We start from the raw sequence: 19,015 nt of genomic DNA, 5'->3' as shown, positions 1-19,015 counted from the left end.
AGAGGAGAGGAGAGGAGAGGAGAGGAGAGGAGAGGAGAGGAGAGGAGAGGAGAGGAGAGGAGAGGAGAGGAGAGGAGAGGAGAGGAGAGGAGAGGAGAGGAGAGGAGAGGAGAGGAGAGGAGAGGAGAGGAGAGGAGAGGAGAGGAGAGGAGAGGAGAGGAGAGGAGAGGAGAGGAGAGGAGAGGAGAGGAGAGGAGAGGAGAGGAGAGGAGAGGAGAGGAGAGGAGAGGAGAGGAGAGGAGAGGAGAGGAGAGGAGAGGAGAGGAGAGGAGAGGAGAGGAGAGGAGAGGAGAGGAGAGGAGAGGAGAGGAGAGGAGAGGAGAGGAGAGGAGAGGAGAGGAGAGGAGAGGAGAGGAGAGGAGAGGAGAGGAGAGGAGAGGAGAGGAGAGGAGAGGAGGTACCTCTGAGTTATCCACCAGTGCCCACAAGGAGGATGGGGAGAGCATGAAGCAAGATGTCCTCGTGCTTTCCCTTTGCCCTGGGCTCCCCCTTTCCCTCCTGCTGCTCGAGCACACGGTGCTTTGCCCCCAGTGCCAGGAAGGCTTTGTGAGGCTTTGTGAACGAGCTGTGTGTGCTTCTTGCATTCCTTGACCTGAGTCCATCTCGGGTGGGTGGCCAGCTGCAGCACAGGCATGGCTGCAATGTGGCTGCAGCATCATGGGGAGAATGCCCAGCCTAAAAGCTCCTCCAGAGAGAAGGGCAGCCCTTCCATCTCCACCAAGGCTTCTCAAAGTGCTTTCCCAAGGGACACCTGCACCCCTCACCTAGGCTGGCCCCAAGCCCAAGCAGTCCAGAGCCCAGGAGGAGCAGGAGGGTGTGCTCAGGTCAGACAGGCTGAGCTTGGCAGACTGGCACAAACTGAGACACAACTGTGTCCGAGAGGAGCAGAGCTCTTCACCCAATGGCTTAGGGAATTGCTGGATGGCTGTGGAGGACATGAGGCTGCTCACAGAGGGAATCTGCCAGGGACAAGCAGTGGGTGTCTCCAGGGAACAGTTTGCTCCTCCAGAAGGAGGGGATGTGGGCACAAAGCAAGAAAATCCTGCAGAAGGGGAGCAGAGCTGCTCTCATCCACCTCCCAGCTCAGCCAAGAAACAAGCAGGGTGTGAGTGAGCAGCTCTGCTCCATTCCCCAGTATCACAGGGAAGGAATCTGCTCTACAATGAGTAGCTGGGCCTCTGAGCTGGAGCCAGAGCTTTTGTGTGCTCATGTAAGAGATACCTGTATGCTACATGCAACAGGCTGTCCTTGAAAAACAAGAACTTTGCCTGTACTGGCACTGACGTGGGCACAAGATGTGCTCTAAGAATCAGTCTTGTTTCTTTGGTTATTTTAAGATTTGTTGTCTTACACTTTACCTGTAATGAATTGTTTTTTAAATGTTATTGCTTGATACAGCATAATTCTATTTACTAAAACATGCTACAATTTTGTTGTCATTTTTTTTCTTTTCATCACTAGCAAATTATTGTTAGATACATGGCAGCTTTAAAAATCAATCATCTCATTTTTTGAAGATAAGAGGAGCCATTGTTTAGAGAAGGAGAAAGAAAACTTGACACCATACAGAGAGAAAACACATTGGATCAAAATCCATGCAGTGTACCTCAAATTCCTTTCATTATGTACATGATATGATTATGATCTGTACCTGGTATGATTATGTACTAATTGTACCTTGAGCATGGCTATTTACTAAAGAGCTCTTGGTGTTCCCACAGCCTCTGTGGTGCTTTTCACACTGTCCCTTGGACTATCACACTCCACACCCTGATCTCCCTCAGCAGCATCCGTGTTGCCCGTGCTCCATCAGCTGTCTGACACCTGAGCATTCCCCATCCCACTGTCCATAAGCTGAGGACATCCAGAATTCCCTTGCTGCTCAAACAGCTGCACAAGACTTAGGTCATGGTTTCCTTTCCTCTGGAACTTGACCTGAGATGCACACAAGGAAAAGCAAGCCTCAGGGAAGAATGAAGTTTTCTCAAACCTGTTTCCAAAGTGTAACTGGAGTGGTCTCTGCTGAAAGGACGTGAACACTCTTGCTCCTATGGTTGACACAAAAAATCCAGAGTCTGCAGCTGGGGCAACAAGGGTAGGAGCACCCCAGGCAGGATGTCATGGTCCTCCCCCATGTGCCACCTGAGGCTGCTGTCAGAGACAAGGTCCAGGTCCTGGCAGGTCCTTGCAGGTGCCAGGCTGACCAGTGTCTTACCCAGCAGCCAGGCATTCCCACGTCAGCCAGGAGCCTGTGTCTGTCCCGTTGGGGCATTGCTGCAGACCAGAAAAGCTGGGATTTGCTCTCCTGCTCCTGTTTCTTATGCAAACTCCCACAGAGCAGCAATGACAATGGGTAACTCCTGCCAGCCCTGGAGAAGAGGCCGAGTTCTGCCTGCTTTTGCTTCAGGGCAGACAAAAGAGAAATCTAGTGGAAACAAGTCATGGCACAGTCAAGAAAGGATAAGGAGGAAAATACAACCAGTACTGAATGCTTTGGTGTTCACAGTTTAACCCAGTGCAGCCCAACCACATTCCTTGACAGAAGCTAAATAACAGAAAACCATGGAGGGGGGTAACTTCACAAGTGTTTCTTGGCCCCTCACATTGATCCTTCCAGAAGAAAAAATTATCTAATTCCTCCCAAGATTATTGTAAATTATCTACTGACCTTAAGAAAATGTCCAGGTATTCCAGGGATACGCAAGAGAGAATCTGGTGTTGTTACTCATAACTACAAAGTAAAAAAAAACCAGAGAAAATACAGGGTGACAAACCAATTTGAGTGACTTGGCAAATGTGCAGGGTTAATTGTCACTTTATTGCTAAAGATGAAGATAATAAAATTGTATGGCTCCATTCTTCTTGCTGCGTGTCAAAACTCCCATCATTTGGAGATGTAATAATGCTTCTGAAATAACAGAGACCTGCTCTGTGTGTATTTATATGCCCTTTCTGTATTTTCTGCTCTCTGACCTCTTATCTTTTCCAAGTCCTCCACCCTCCCTCTGTAAATGCTGGTGATCCTAATTTATCCTGTTGTGGTAGTTATGCTTAGTCACAAATGTATTTCTGTTCCATTCCCTTCAAGGGGACACTTCACAAATCTTTGGAGTAATCAGAAAAGTCATCACAGGCCATCAGAAGTACCTGCCTACAAAACAGCTATAAACTTCCCTTTTCAATCAAGGCATTTTCTGAGAAATCTGAAGAGTTATGAAAAGCTCATTGGTATCAAAGTTACTGATAAAAGTCAGATATTACATGCCTGCTCTGAAGGGAGACAGGATAAAGGACTTCTCTTTTTGGCCTCACATTAGACCATAAACTGAGCATCATTCATAAAGCATGAGGTGTTTCCTACAAAGCACACTAAAGACCTTCTTAAAAGGTTTAAGAAAGTTTCCTAACATTGCTCCTTCCTCTGCAAACAGGTACTGCTGCCCATCAGGGTCAGCACCACAATCTCAATACTGCAGAGCCCTTTATGTTGCATCAGTGCTGAATATGAATTTCATCCTAACTCATGTGTGTTGCCAAACTCTGAAGCTGCTGTCTGTGTGTACTCCCTTATGCCTGTGCTGCAGGACAGCTTTTCTTTCCAAGTTGTGGTAAATGGAAATACCTTGGTTGACTTTGTCAACACTACATTCATCTCCTTACAGGCTCTTTACTGGCAAGTCATTCTCTGGCACTGGTTTTGAAACCCCACATTTCTTCCTTGGGGACCTATAAAGCCTGAGGCATCTTTAGAAAACAAACTTTGGGGCCTGGGCCTGGCAGCTTGGTCCCACTGCTGCATCTGCCAAAAGCATGCAGCCACCAGCCACGTGACAAATGTGCCACCAGCCATGTGACAAACTGGCTGCTGTGTGAGAGCTCTGCTTTTCCAGAGCTGAAGGATGCATGATGAAGAGGTGTCAGTGGGACCTGTGCAGAGTTGCCTGAACTGACCTGTGACCCATGAGTGCAGCAAAATCATCAGACACTTGTTTTTCCTCCTGCTTCCTGCATTTTGCCACAAAGTCTGTGGTTACTCTGCAACAGAGGGATGCAGGCTCTGCCAGCTGAGGACAGCCACTGGCAGGTCACATGGAAGGGAATGGCAAAAGGACAAAAAACCCCTCAAACCTCTGCTCTCCAGGGAGGATGAAGTGAGTGTGGATTATAAGCCTGAATGCCCAATAAAGGATAGCAGAGGCTGCTGCCTTTACATCCAACAGCACCAGAATGGGCTGAAGAGAACAAAGCACCACATTTCTCACCTGCTGTAATTGCAGAAGTGTGTGAGACCTTTACATTTTCCAACCACAACCCCCAGAAATTAGTTATTTACCATCAAATAGCCAAGATCAGCTTCAGGTGAGGATGGAAGTCCTCATTTTCACTTTCAATGCTCTGCCACAGGATGAAGGAGCTCCCAGACTGATGCTTTTGAGTTATTAAGACAGGATATTCCCTGTGCATGATGAAGAAATACAAGCTTACAGATTGTAGAAGAAACCCCTGCAAACTGCCTGAGCTTTAAAGAAATATTTTTCAAATTACACAGTTAGGCAAAAATGTCCTGTTTTGAATAACTACAAGAATGTTCTCTCTGCAGGGAGATGTGAAGAGCAATTATGTTCCCAACTTTGCAAACGTGGATTACAGAACTGAAAATGTATTTTTCTTTAGAAAGGCTTGCTTTGATTTTGTTCAAGTAATACTTGAGAATCTGCCCTCCCAAATCTGCAAAACTATGATAAAGATATTTTTAAAAGGTAGATGTGTTTCCAAGCCACACATAAAGGCTAGCAATTGTTCAGTAATTCCATTTAAGCCTGAAATGTTTGATGGCTCGGTGCTCTTGTCATATTTTAATGGTATTTGCTGTAATCAGGCAGATTTTTGTTCAGCTCTGTTCAGACATTCTCATTTTTAATCCAAAATTTGCATCTACATCCAATAAAGTATATCCTCCTTGACAGTATGCCAAAAAGCAACTCAGAGTTCCTCCAAATACAGACTGGGGAGAAGGCTGTAGGCTCAGGTGGGGACATCATGGAGCCTCTGTCTCTCAGTCCCCAGGACATCATCCCCTCCAGGCCTGACATCTGTGAAGAAAGGAGCTGTATTTCCTGATGTGGACTTTTCTTCTTGCACCTCTGTTTTCTCTCTGGTTCCCTGGTGCAAAATCCTATGAGTTTTAACAGCACTGTCAAGGGAGGCTTTGTAGGCACTCATTCAATTTAGATCCCCAACACATCCTTCTGAGAAGACTCAGGGGATGTATCCCAAATTAGGCACTACAGGACAGAGTGACCTAAAATCACACGCTATTGGCAGAAAATGTGAGTCTTTGTCAAAATCAGCATCTACCAAAATATCCATTCTGATTGATATTATAGTTTGTTTCATGCTTTCTTAAAAACACCTCAAGGGGAGGGGAAGTATAACCATAGCTACTGAAATAAATGGCTGCTGTCCCCTGGGCTGTGACAGCAGCATTTGTCTTTCTACAGCCCATGTGTGAGAGGAAGGAAGAGAATTCTCCAGCTTGGAGCTATTTTCTGTCAAAAATCTTAGTGTAATTTTTGTACAGTGAATATTTATAACTGTTGTTAGTGTCAATACAATTTTTTGCAGTTAGTGCACTTATTTACATTTTAATGGCCAAGCCAATAAAGATTTATGCACCTGTCATCTGAATTTTCCACAAAAGTGGTGATCGCTTTAAAAAACCCCTCTATCTCCTGCAGAATACTCCCTCTCCAAGAATCTTTTAGATGCCTTCATTGTTTTGGGAAACAGTAGGCTAACAGCTCTAAAAGTCATAAGTTAAACCCAGCAAAATCCTGCATCAGTCTTCATGGCAAAACTTCTGCATATTACAAAAGCACTTGCTCAGGAACCATTTTTTTCTCGCTCTGTTTTTCAAACACTGTCTCTTGAATGGCAAGGGCTGTTTCATCACTTTGAAATGTCTCAGCTGCACAAACTACATTACTTTTGTAGCTTGAGGAGATTCACTGTTTAGTGTTGACCTTGTTTTGATTTTAATGCAGTTAAAGGCACGGTTCAGATCCCTGCTTTGTGTGCAGCCACACCACTCAGGAGGGACACGCAGTGCTCCAGCATCCACTCCCCTGCACACAAAAACTCCTCCAAATTGTGGACTACAGAAAACACGCTGAAGGCATCCCCTCTGTGCCTGCCCACGGTCTTGGCACAGCAGCCTGGGCTGCCAGGGCACATGTGTGCCCTCATTCTGGCCATGCTTCTCCTGGAGGCAGCCAGCCCACAGGCCTTTTTAATTCCCACCCAGAGGAGGCTGGTGAGACCCACAGCACCGCTTTGCTGCCAGGGCTCTGCAGGATCAGCTCCTTTGCCGTGCCCGGACTAGCTCGGCTATTTCCCTGCTGTCCCCTTGCTGGATTCCCCAGCGGTGGCTGCGGTGACACGGAGGAGGAGCGGGCTCCCTCCGGAGCTGTGTGCCCTCTCCGGGTCGTGCTGTCGCTCTAACACTGAGCTGAGCCAGCTCTGTTCCAGCTGAAGCTGAGGCTCTCAAAGACACAGAAGGGTCAGGTTTCTGATCAGTTTAGCAGGGGCTCGATGTCCAGAGTAGTTTTGGCACAGAGTTCAGGTTCGAGGCTGACAAAAAGCCAAGGCCAGGGGCCAGGCTCTTGTAAGGCACCGTCCATAGGTCACAGCTCTTACATTCTCCACACAATCACCTGCACTAGAGCGGCAAAAGAGGCACGCCACAGGCGGAGAGCTGGAGGAGCCCCGGCCCCTCAAATGGCTTCGGTGCGGAGCTCTTGCTCTTAGGTACAGCTTTGCTCAGCCAGACTGCGTGGCTGTGACCAGAGCACCGTCAAACCTCTGCTACTTGCCCTTGCTGGGGTCCCCAGACCTTTGCAGCTTGCGCAGGAGCACACATTTTAATCGTGACACTGGAGGATGTTTTCTCCCGTACGGGCAATTCCCTCTGCAGCTCCGACAGCGCAGCGCCTCCATCCCCAAGCCCCTGAGCAGCCCAAGCAACGCCTCCGAGCATCTTCCCGAGAAAACGGGGCGCCCGAGGGGTGTCTTTCACCTCATCTTTCGAACCTCAACTCCCCCCCGCCCTCCCCGAGACCTTCCAGTAAATGTCACCCCTGCTGCCGCCCCCCGGCAGGCGATGTTCGAGCCCCTTGTGCGCTGCCCGGGGCGGGGGTCCCCGGGCGGCGGCGGCAGCAGGAGGCGCGGTGAGCCCGGCCGCGGCAGCCGGGCGCTGAGCTCACCTCCCTCCGCCCCCCCGCTCCCTTCTCCCTCCCCCTTCCCTCCCTCCTCCTCCGCCTCCTCCCGCGCCCAGCCTGCAGCCGGGATCTCAGTATTATGGCATCGAGGAGAATGGAGACCAAACCCGTGATAACGTGTCTGAAAACCCTCCTCATCATCTACTCCTTCGTGTTCTGGGTGAGTGCGGCTCGGCGCGGCGCGGGCACACGGGCACCGCAGGGCACGGCCCGGCACCCCCCGGCCCCCACCTGCCCGGGGCGGGGGGCACCGGGGGCTCCGCAGCGCGGGTGGCACCGCCGGGCGAGCGGGGACGGGGCACGTCCGCCGGATACAGCTCTGCACACACATATATATGAGCTTACACACATAAACACACATTTCCATGTATAAAAAATGATGGGTTTTGCCTCCTCACGCGGCGAGCACATCCCCCCGAGCCCCCGCGGGGGAAAGTTGCAGGGGTCTCCCTGAATGCCTGCATAGCTTGCCCCTTCCCCGCTGCCCCCCTGGCCGGCCGGACCGTATCCGCACGCCGGACCGTGTCCCCACGCCGGACCGTGTCCCCGCCGCATCCCCGTCCCTCCGCGGGCGCGGGGGATGCCGCCCCGAGCCCCCCGGTACCTGCGCGCAGCGGGGGCTGCCCTCGCCCCGGCCGCGGTACCCGCGTTTCGTAACCGGGCTCAGGCTCCCGCAAACCATTTTCCTGACCCAGATGCATTAATTGAGTTGCCGCGATTGCCTGACGGGCGGCCCGGCCGTGTTTTTCGGGCGACCCCGGGAGCTGGAGGTTTTCGCAGAGCCCCGGCCTGTTAGTCAGCACATCCCCGGCAGGAGCCGCGCATCGCGGCGGCGATCGGCAGGTTAAAGACCTTTTAATGGCACACGGTGACAACGCACGATAATGGCCCCGCTGCGTGCAGTTAGAGACCTGCTCCGCACATCATCGACACGGCGCGCTGAGGCGCATTTGTCACTTCCTAGCCGGGGGAGCCGGTTGTGCTCCCTCGGTTTGGTAGCTCTGCGCTGTGGAAAGTGTCTGTGGAACACACTGACTCGAATCTTCATCTTTCTGCTTAAAAAGGCATTCTAAACAAAGAATTGCTTATTCATGGCAATAACGTTTGACATCCTTACAGTGAACATAGGATTTCAGCTGTTTCAACTTTAACTTCATAGGTTTTCCTTTTTTTTTTTTCTTTTTTAAAGCATAACCGAAACACATTTTTGTTTATCTATACTTATGGCAGTACCTCGGTGTTATTGGTTCCCTCAAACCTCCCCCCCCCGCCCCGATATTTAACATATCCCCCCCCCCTTCTTTTTTAATAATCTTGGTGGCAGCAGAGGTGTCTGATGGCTGAAATGGATAGGAAGCCAGAATAATCTGCTGGGGTTTTTTGGCAAGTAGATTCTTCACATTAGTCTCAAGGAGGTAGGTGGCTAAGTTTATATACTTACCACAGTTCCAACATTCATCCTTTCCAGTCCTCAGTTCTCAGCAGATCTGTAAGAAACCCCTCTTCATTCTGTGATGAGTGAGCAACTGCAGGAGCTCAGGCGAATTCACGGCATCTTTTAAAATTGTGTCTTTCTTTTTTTAAAGTGATCGTTGTATCTGCTGCAGCACGAATAAACAGAGGGCTTAGATCAGCACGCCCGTTGAGCTAGCACATTTCACCAACGCTAATCTCATTTAAAAAGAGAGAATTGTACCCTGAGCCAAGCAGCTGGCTGGGGGCATTTGTGCTGCAGGCTGTCAGGATGCCAGGCCAGGTTGACAGCTGGGACCTCGTGGGGTAAATGGCACAGCTGAGCTCGGGCTGGGGCTCCAGCAGCGCTGCTGTGCTGCTGGGATGCTCTGCTGTGAATCCTCTTCCTCTGAACTGTGGGTCAGGCTCCTGTGTCTCCTGATCTCCTCCAAGGGCATGGCCCACTCTTCCAGTTACTGAACATTCGACGGCCGCCAGAGTCTCTGTCTGTCCTCTTCCTTGAACCTGCAAAAGGAGGAGGAAATCAATGGTTGGAGCAGAATCCTGCAGCCATGATCAAAGGAGGATGAAGACTCATGCTTGCTGTTGCATCTGGTTTCTCGAGGCACCAGCCAAGGGGCATAGGCAGGTCTCAGTGGGAGAAGACAGCAAAGGATTTGGTAAAGGCCCAGAGCATTTGACAGCAGATTCTAAGTCTTTATCAGTTCTTCTGTGCTAAAAGGAAGAACAAAAGCTAATTCATATTTTTGTCCTCTTTCTGGGCTCTGAATCCACTTAGAATAAATTGGAGCAGGATGCCATGAGGAGAGCAAAACCATGGTCTGCTCTGGCTGTATGCTCATTTTCTTTTTTCAGGCAAGTTTGAGAGCTGAGGGATGTATGGACTTCCCTCAACCCCCCCTCCATTTTTTTCCGGGGTGATTTTTGTACTCTTAGAATCTGCTGGCTCCAGAGTCAGTGTAACTCAACTTGAGTCCTTGTGAATTCTCAGAGCTGAAAACATGGGAAGGATTCTATTGGAGGAACTATTTTAATTTTTTTTTTCTTGGACTCAGCTAAATACCAGAGGGAAACCATGCCAGCACCACAAATGGCTGGTTTGTAAATTTTTATTCTGACGGCTTTCCCACATTTTTTGGAGGGGCTGTAAGCTGATTTCTGAAGGAGAAACCTCTGTGTTGCTTAGCTGCAGTTTGTAGGGGTTTTTTCCTAGCTGTGGGAATGGAGCTGTGATACAACACAGGCAGAAACTTATCCTGTGGCAGGGGGGTGTGTGGTGGCAGCCCTTTGCCTGCTGGGTCAGGTGGTTACAGATGTGAGGGAGTGGGGAGAAGATGCTTCTTTGCATCCTTTGAGCTGTTCTGAGCCATCATGAAGGACTCCTGTGTGTTTCACGTTGTTTATAAAATAAGAAAGTCTGTGTACGCAGCATGTTCCCCCAACAAGTGATTTTTTGTCAGGCTTAAACATGAATTGCATTTGTATTTGTGGGGCAGATGTGTATAGGTGAAGGCTTTTAGTATAAGCATTAAATGAAGCTGCACAGATTTCATGGGAGCTGTAGGACCGTAATGGGGAGAAACAGTTCATTCAAATTTCATACTGCATAGCTTGTTCCTTTCCAAATAGGTTTTGTATAATGTAACTTGTTATTTTGATAGCTTCTTCTCCTCCCCCTCACCATACTTCCCAACTTCTTTCTGTAAATGTATCAACATGGTAAAAAAATCCCATAAACAGAGATAACAAGCTTTTTGTGTGCTCATATGTATTGTTATTCATAGAACACATTAAATGCCTAAGGTTACCGCTTTTGGTCCTTAAAGGATGTAGTAATAAAAATTCAACAGCCATTTTTTTTTTCCTAATCAGAATTCTGTACCAAATGCATCTGGTTTGGAACTAGCAGATTAAAAAAAGGTGATAAAAGCTCTGCTTGGCTGGTAGCTATTTTTATTTTTTCCTTTTGGGTGTCATAAATTGCTTGCATAGAAATCCAAGTTAGAGCCTGTCTTGTTTTTAAGAGAAAATGAATTTTGGATTAGAATTCTAAGTGAATTTTTTATAGGAGAGAGAAACCTTGAAGGACCCCTCAGTACCTTGTATTTATCTAGTACTTAAGTAACCTTTGGTCTTGAAACATGTGTATAATTAATATTTCACTGTAGCCTTCTAAATATATTTTGTAACCAAATTAACTGCCTGCCTTAATGTGTTTTGGGAGGGAGCTTTAAGGGGCCATGCACTTGTCCTTAAAGTTATATGGCTGAGGAAAATGGGCTTTGTCTTCCATGCACAGCTGGCTGTTGCCCTAAATAGGCACTGTAGCAAAGGGATTGCTTTCTGATCCCAGGCCCTGTGAGACACTTGGCCCTCAAATGAGTGCTCTGTGTGTGCTGTCCTGCTGGAATGGGGTTCCCTTGCTGTCATTTAGTGTCACAAAAGCATGCAAGTAGAGTTTCCGTTTAGATAAGGTTCCAAGGTGGGTCACTGATCTGAAGAGCATCTTCCAAAGTCTTTGAACTACATTAGGTTCTTAGAACTTGGCATGTCTCTGGCTGTGTGACAAAATCAGAGCTGAGGCACCTACTCATAGTGGTAGTTTGGTTTTCTGAGTTTTTATTGCCTTGAAAACAGACCTGTGCATCCTGGTGTGACCCCTGGGAAGCTGGCAGGGGGCAGGAGAGAGGTGGGGCAGGTAAGTGTTGCTTGGCTGTGAGGCCACAGCAGGGCTGTGATTTTAGAAAAGGTGGAAATTGTGTGCTTTCATACGGATCCTCTTCTTTTAGCCAGGTCCTCTGGGAGTGTGGTGTCACTGGTGTGGAGGTCAGGGGGTCTGGAGATGGCCCCATGAAGGGGGATGGGCTCAGTGCCCCTCTGGCATGGGAGGTGTGGGAAGTGCTGGTGAGTGGTTTAAAGTTCCCTCCATTTTCATCTTCTCAGAATTCCCCCAGAAGGGGAGGGGGGTCACTTGTGGGTGCTGGGAGTGGCTCTGCTGTTGGGACAGACACCTCCCACTGGGGCAGGAGGGTGGAGGGGGCATTTCCCTGCCATTCCAGGGGCTCACAGAGCTGTTTTCCAGGAAATGACTGAGACAAAGAGTGAGTGTGGCAGCCTGCTTGGGAACACAGATTTATGGCTCAACTCCTGACCCATCCTCAAATGCAGCCGTCTGATCTCTGCATTACAATGTGGGATTAAATTTGTGTGTCCCTTTGAGTTACTAGTGGCATTATTCATCTCCCCTATATGTGCCCAGCTGGGCTGCTGAAATAACTGCTTTTCTCCCCACATCTTCTTTCCAGTGTTTCTGCATTGGGTCCTGCATGTTTCTGGTCTTTTTAATACCTCTTGCCATGCCTGTATTTCTTTTCTTTTAATTCTTTTAAAATATATGTTAGCAGATGGTTTAAGAGGAAATATTTTGGGAAATTTTTAGCTTTCCCATGTGGCTTAGATTGCTCAATCTCTTGGTGGTTCCATTTGATTGCAAAGTCAACATTGCTATACTTTTAGAAAGAAGTGTTATTACTCATATGTAGTTACCTGAAATCCCAAAAAAAAAAAAACAAGCTCTCAAAAATGCACAGTACCCTCCCATCATGACAGATTTGAAGTGTTCCTTTGCTCAGGCACAAGCCTCATGCAGTTGCCTCCTTAAGTCAGTTGTTCCCTGTTCTGTTCTCCTAATGATATACGTGAAAGATTAAAGATAATGGTGTTTTCTAGTAAGCACAGCCCAAGGTGAATTCTGATGGCTAAATAAATAACTGGATTTTTAAAAACAACAACAAAAAAGGCTAGATGGTGTTTGGAACCATAACTCCAGAGTCAGCTTTGTAAATTCCTTCCTGGGATGTGCACACAGCTTGGCTTAGTTTAGTGGGGTTTTGATTGGGATTTTTCACGTTCTGAAAATCGTGTGGTTTTGGTACAGATTAGCATTTTTCACCTCATTTAATGGAATAATTGACTTTGCTGTTGGCCAGGTGCTCCTTTTCTCTTTGTGGAGCTGTGCTTGCATCTCAGCAAGTGCAACCTTGGAGTTTGCATCAGGACAGTTCTGTAGTCTGAGGATGGTGACATTTTCACATTAAGGGGTCAGTTTGGACTGGTGAAGGGGGATAATGGGTGACCTGGAAGTTGTTTCAGTTCTGTTTGGGGAGGCACAGGATGCATTCATAACCAAGCAGTGGCAGGAGCCCTTGTTTTTCCCAGGGAAGGAAGGGCATGAGGCTGTGGGAGAGTGCCACTGTATGTGTAGTAAACATTTGGCTGTTTAGTGTTCCCCCCTGCTCTGAGCAACCTGTTGTGTGCTAAACAGAGTAAATTTAAATTCTAGGAAAAGGTGCTGGGGAGGCCTTGTTAGCACTTTTCCATGAAAACAGCAGTAGAGTCCTTGGATGCTGCTTCATTCCAGCCTTGCTTGTCAAGGAAACGGAGGCAATTACCGTAGGTAAACCAAGGGAATTTAAAATGGATCCAATAATCTGATTTTATCTCTGATTCTGTGACTATTTATCAATTCCCCGTGCTGTCAGGGAGGGAAATTAGGTTACCTGGTACTGTTAGTTGTCTCCATCTCTGGATTTTTATCATCATTTCTTCTGTTGTTGCAACTGTCCTACAAATTTACGTGCCAGTGAGTTAATAGATGAATATCTAGAAAGGCTCTTTGTGCATGTGAGCTTGCAGAAACATCTCCTTCAATCTTTCACATGCTGTTTAAACCCAGTGATGCTTGTTACAGAGATGCTGGCTTTGCTCTAGTGCTGAGTCCCTTCTGCAGCCACCAAATTTGCACTTTTCAGCCCTGTTGATCTCAGTGCCTTGCAAACCCCGGGACTGAATCTTTAGAATAAAATGCAGGACTCCAGAAGTGACTGTGGGGAGCAGATGACAGATATTGTACAGCCATTTTTATTTGCATGATGTTACTTCTTTAGGCTCATTTCTATTAATTAGCATTTAATCATCTCTCAGAGATGAGAGATGGGCAGAGCAGGCTTCTTTCCATCTTAGCTCTCTCTCATGGTGGTGGGCAGATGGTTGAAATCTTCTGTCTCTATCTCAGTTCTGGGTTAGCAGAGGGAAGCATTTGAATTTCCCTTGCACTAAAGGGACTCTGAAGCATGGCACACTTGTGTCTTACTGGATTATCATTACTTCATAGCTGAGCTGGTTTCTTGAGCTCTGGGAGGAGGACACAGGACTTTTAGGAGCTACTGTAATGAAAGAATGGAAGTTAATGTTGTTAATACTAATTTTGCTGTAATTTCCACATAGTGTTTTGCAAGATATTTTCCAGATGTGCTTTTTTCATCTCTGGGTTTCTGGAGACAATACTAAAATCTTTGCAAGAAGCAAGCAGCCCCCCCTTGCCTCTCTGTTTCTTGCTTTTCCCACCTCCCTGAATTGCTGGGCTGAGTTCAGCTGGTGGCTGGTCACTGTGTGATGCTGGCAGTGACCCTCTCCCAAAAGTCAGGCAGGATTCACCACATTCACCAGCAGCCTGGGCTGAGCAGAAGGTTGAAATTTTGCCATCATTAATTATTGGGAGATATTTGCTGAGAGCTTTGAGGAAAGGTTGGATTTGGTTCGGGCTGAATGTGGATTTGGATGGATCAAACTGAAATGTTATTTCTTTTTTGTTATTATATTCAAAAAGGATATTTTTTAAGAGTTTAATTGCTAGGAGAATGTGATGGGGTGAATAATGACGTGATGGACTTAATCTGCAGAAGCCTCTGGATCTTGGGAGCAGAGCTAAGAAAAAGGTTGGCATGCTTGTAAGGTTCTGCAGAGAAGTCAGAGAGGAGAAAAGAGAGTGGAACCCTGTAAATATCATAGGAAGAGGAGCACTTACAATTCCCTTAAACTGGGAAGAGAAGGAAGCCCCTGGTGTCTGACCCACATAACCACTCAGTGCCTTAATGCCTCTGAGCAGAAATGATCAGCTCAGACCTGCTGCTGCCACGGGATGGGAGCTGCCAGGGAAGCTGACAACTTCCTCAGGCTCTTGTTCCTGACTGGATTATGGGCACTGCTTCTGAGAATGCAGGAACAGGAACAGCAAATTGCACTGAATGCCACCAGCAAAGCACATCTGCAGCTCAGCACAGGAAACTCTGCCTGTAAGGACCTGAGTACATCTCCTGCAACTGAGGATTCAGCTAGGCCATGCTGATTTAGTCATTTGATAAGTTTTAAAAACATTTGTCGTTTGGATGGGGTTTCTCATGGGTTGGCCTCCATCTGGAATCAACTTTGAAGTGTTTGGAGAATTCCTTTTAGCATTTTTTTGGCAAAGGAATATGAAAAATTGCTCATTTTGTATGTTTCTGAAAGTAAATGGGAGCTATATCAAAACCTGGCATTTTTGATGGAGGTAGTCTTCTCGATGATATAAACTTAGTGATTTGGGAAATTCTAAAAAAAAAGGAATTTTTCAAATAAAAGAGAATTTCCTGAATATGCCAGGTAGCACTGAAATTCTTTTTAATTTTTTTGTGTCTGGACTTGAAACTGAGGCCAGTTTATGGCATCACAGGTTGTGTCATGGCATGTGTTGCATCAGTCCAGTTGAGCAGCACCAAGGCTTCAAAGCTGTGTCTGGGGCTTGGAGCCCAGCCAGGCAGAGATGGGGGCCTGGGGTCTGCAGACCCCTGTAGCCTGCAAGGATTTACACCTGGATATCCACCTGGACTGGGATGTTTGTCCATCTTGAAGATAATACAAAGGTGCATGGCAGTGTGCAGCTTGCTTGGACTGTTGAGGTACAGGTCCATGCTGTGACCTCAACCAAAGAAAAGATGGAGGACATTGTAAACAGATTATGGAAACACATCCAAGTCAATTCCAAAAGCTATTTGGGATGGAGGATTGCTGCAGATGATGAACCCATGACTTTTGTTGTCTTCCCTCATAGTCTCCTGGCCAATGCATTTTTATTTCAACTTGCTGTGGCCTCCCCTGCATTAAAAGACAGTCAACACACCAGAAGTGTGTCACACAAGTTGTGCTTTTCATTCTTGGGAGAATAGGTTAAGATAGAAGAGGAGGCACTTTCCAGGTATGCATTAACAGAACAGAAACTCAATCCTCCTGTTTCACTTCAATAGTACTTAACATCTAACTGGCTCTAATTAGGCTTGGAATGGGGAGATAATTAAGTGCATGTCTGTTTCCCTTCGAAAACAAAGAAAGGAAACAAATACAGATAGGTTACCCTCAGTGCCTTGATGCTCTCCCTGATGGCTGCATCTTATGGCTGGGTTCATTTTCACTGGTGCAGCTGCCCTGTGCTGGATGTAGCATTTATTGCTCTGTGGTGTGCACTGATTGCAGACAGAGCATGATTCAATTTACCTGCAAAATAATGTCTTAGAGGAAATCAGCAGCTAATATTATTGCATGGTTTTGAGAGATTTTTTTTTTTCGAATTTCCTCTGTTTTCAGGTCAGTGATGTTGTGCCAGAGCTCCTTTTTTTTTGTATAGCTGAATCTTTGAGTCAGATAAGGCTCATCCAGTGTGCAGTTTTTGTAAATGTTGAGGTCAGCTTGAGTTTTACCTGGAACTGAGTTCCTCTCTACAGTATACTTCAGGAAAACTGCTGAGTTAAATAGAGTGGGTTCAAATAATCTAGAGGCTTAAATTGATCTCTCTTGTCCCTGAATAACCTATAGGCCATCTGTGCATCACCTGCAGTCTTCAGAGTTTTGGTTTTTTTCTGTGCAAGTGTGATTTAAAACCTCCTGAAGAAAGAACCAGGACCTCAAGATGTTGGAGAGCTGACTTTACAGGAATGTTTCCCTGTTATTTCCTGGAACATACAAGCCAGCCCTTGGTATATTCCTCGTTTCCTGTTCTCACAGAACAGGAGCTGATGCAAAGGGATTGGATCAGGATTTTCCAACAGAAGGTCACACCATATAAAAGGAAAAAAAAAATGTAGAGCACAGAGACAACCTTAGAGGTTTATTTCTGTCATGGCAGGTAGGACTGGGGACACATAAGAGCCTTTCTAGGAGGCAGTGTGACCTTGCTGCAGTTACTGAATATGTGCAGGATGTCTGTGCAGCTTTCAGAGCACTCACTGGCAGGATGGGGTAACTGCTGGTTTTGCCCATGGCCTTGTAGATAAATAGTTCCTTATGGAAAAAAACCACTCCTTTCTAAACCTTCCCCTATTGGTCTCCAACTCCAAAGTGATGCTTTCACTGGGCATCCTCCCAGCATGGAAAGGGCAGCTCAGTGCCCTCTGTGCCTGCTCAGCACTGACTTCACCCCCCCTCAGCTGTGTTCACTGGCATTCTCAGCAGAGAGATGTGCAAGACAGGGCCACTGCTCCTTGTCCCATCCAAGGGGGTCTCTGCCACAGCCAGGGGACAGCCAGCAGCCTCCTGGCCAGCACATGAGCACTGTGTGGGCTGGGCTCTCCCTCTGTACTCACCAGTGAAGTTACAAACTGCAGGAGATGTGCTGGACCAGCCAGCGTGGTCATAAACAGTATTTCATCCAGCACTTGTGTAATTTTCAACAGAAACCAGCAACAAAAATAAAACCTCCCACTCTCAGGACTTTTGTGTTTTGTAAGCAACAGCAAGTTGCTTTGTGACAAGATGGTTGTACTCAAAATAGGTATGTCTGTGCTAGAGAGAATTTTCAGCTCATGGAATTATCGGAATGATATGGAAAAAATTGCCTGAATTTCTGTGAGCTGGCATGATATGCATGTAATACTCTTTAACACAAAACAAACTTGGTTCCTGTTGTACAGAAACCTGAGCATGCTGCACCATAGCTATTTTTTAACAGAAGTATCAGATTTAATGTGTTCCCTTCCCTCCTGCTCACTGACCTCATATTGCTGGCGGACCAGACAGGAATAATCCCTGTGCCATGAAGAATATCCAGTATTAAAGCAAGGAGCTTGGTTGTTTCTTAGAGCAAGCAATCCCCAAATGATAAAGAATATAAGTGAACCACAACCACTTAGTTGATTTCTTCCCTTAATTTAATTTCCAGTGTCATAACAGGTGTTAGACCAAAATGAATTCCTTTTTTTTTCCAGCACTATTGAATATGAAAAATATTTAAGATTGAAGACCTCTAAATCTGAGAGAAGAATTTCATGCTAAGCCTTAGCTCTTAGGCAATCAGCCAAGTTATTAATCATATAACAGTAAGAGCCACCTCACCAGTGAGGAGCAGGCAATTACCCAGTTTTTATTCTAGTACCATTAACCAGCTTATCAGTTGTTAACCAAGCCCAAGTCTGTGTGGCACTAAAATTTCTCTTTTGGAAACATATTTGCTCTACATCATATGTTAGTGCAATACTGGTTAGCAAAGGAATATGGAATAAAAATACATTTCAAGAAGAATTACATCAGCTCTGGTTGATGGGCACATGTGGGTGGACCCAGCTTGGTCCATATGAAAGGTGTAAAATGTCTTACAACATCATCTCATTCTGCTTAAATTCAAGCAGAGTGGGATGATGTTGGATGTTTGTGGGAAACAAACATGACCAAACTGTCTTATGCAGCCAGGTAATGGTTTTTGAAATTCACCTGTGCTTAATATTCATATTTAGTGAAACAGACAGTTACTCTGGCTTGGATTCCTCAGAATTCCCACAGACATGTGGTTGGGAGAGTTTATCATTCATTTGTGTGCTGGATATCTCAACAGGATAAACTTTCTTCCCCTTCCTCTGTCAAGTTAAATCCTGCCTGTGGTCTCTAAGCTTGTTTTGGTTACCCTGTGATTTTGCAGCACTGCATCATTTTACAAGAAGATATGTGACCCTCTGGTGTGGTGGTGCCACTGAAGTTTAGATGGACTCTAAAAGAGGTAAAATTGTGTTTAAAAATTCACAGTTTCTATGAAAACAAAGCCTAAACTAAAAGAATACAAGAGCAAAAAGACTTATCTGTGTTGATGAGATGGAGTAGTGTGTGACCACCTGAGTCAGCTGGTGGGTGAATAAATGCTGAGTATTGTGGCTGACATCAGAGGGCATGGCAAGAGTGCATGTTATTTGGATTACATTCAGAAAAAACTGGACCCTGGCTGTACCCTGTATGTTGATAAGGTGGGATTTTTTACAACATTGATAGCTGTATGTTACATTTTCTCTATTCTTAACATGCATTGTGTAATTACTTACAGTAAAACTAAACCTTTGGATTTATTTACCAGTGGTAATACTTCAAAAATAGTAGTTGGTATGTTCATTTGATAAGACAGAGCCACTGGT

At 46.3% G+C, this 19,015-nt stretch overlaps 1 protein-coding gene and 1 long non-coding RNA gene across 2 annotated transcripts in view; one reads left to right on the top strand and one right to left on the bottom strand.

Moving 5' to 3' along the window:
- Positions 1–2,629: 2,629 nt before the first annotated feature.
- On the bottom strand, positions 2,630–8,108 carry LOC311151026. The gene is made up of 3 exons (XR_014615969.1): positions 7,882–8,108; positions 4,334–4,456; positions 2,630–2,731 (listed from the first exon to the last, which is right to left on the bottom strand). It is a non-coding gene; the product is annotated as an uncharacterized lncRNA (long non-coding RNA).
- TSPAN7 (tetraspanin 7) overlaps positions 7,303–19,015 on the top strand; it is an 87,718-nt gene continuing 76,005 nt past the window's right edge. Inside the window, exon 1 of the mRNA XM_084201092.1 lies at positions 7,303–7,437. Coding sequence (XP_084057218.1) covers positions 7,357–7,437 — 81 coding nt within the window. The 5' untranslated portion in view covers positions 7,303–7,356. The remainder of the gene's footprint in view (positions 7,438–19,015) is intronic.

The sequence above is a fragment of the Fringilla coelebs genome (genome assembly GCF_963513975.1).
Source record: "Fringilla coelebs genome assembly, chromosome: 2".
Classification (NCBI taxonomy): Eukaryota; Metazoa; Chordata; class Aves; order Passeriformes; family Fringillidae; genus Fringilla; species Fringilla coelebs.
Note: the sequence above shows the minus strand (reverse complement) of the source record. Positions and strands in the feature narration are given on the sequence as shown.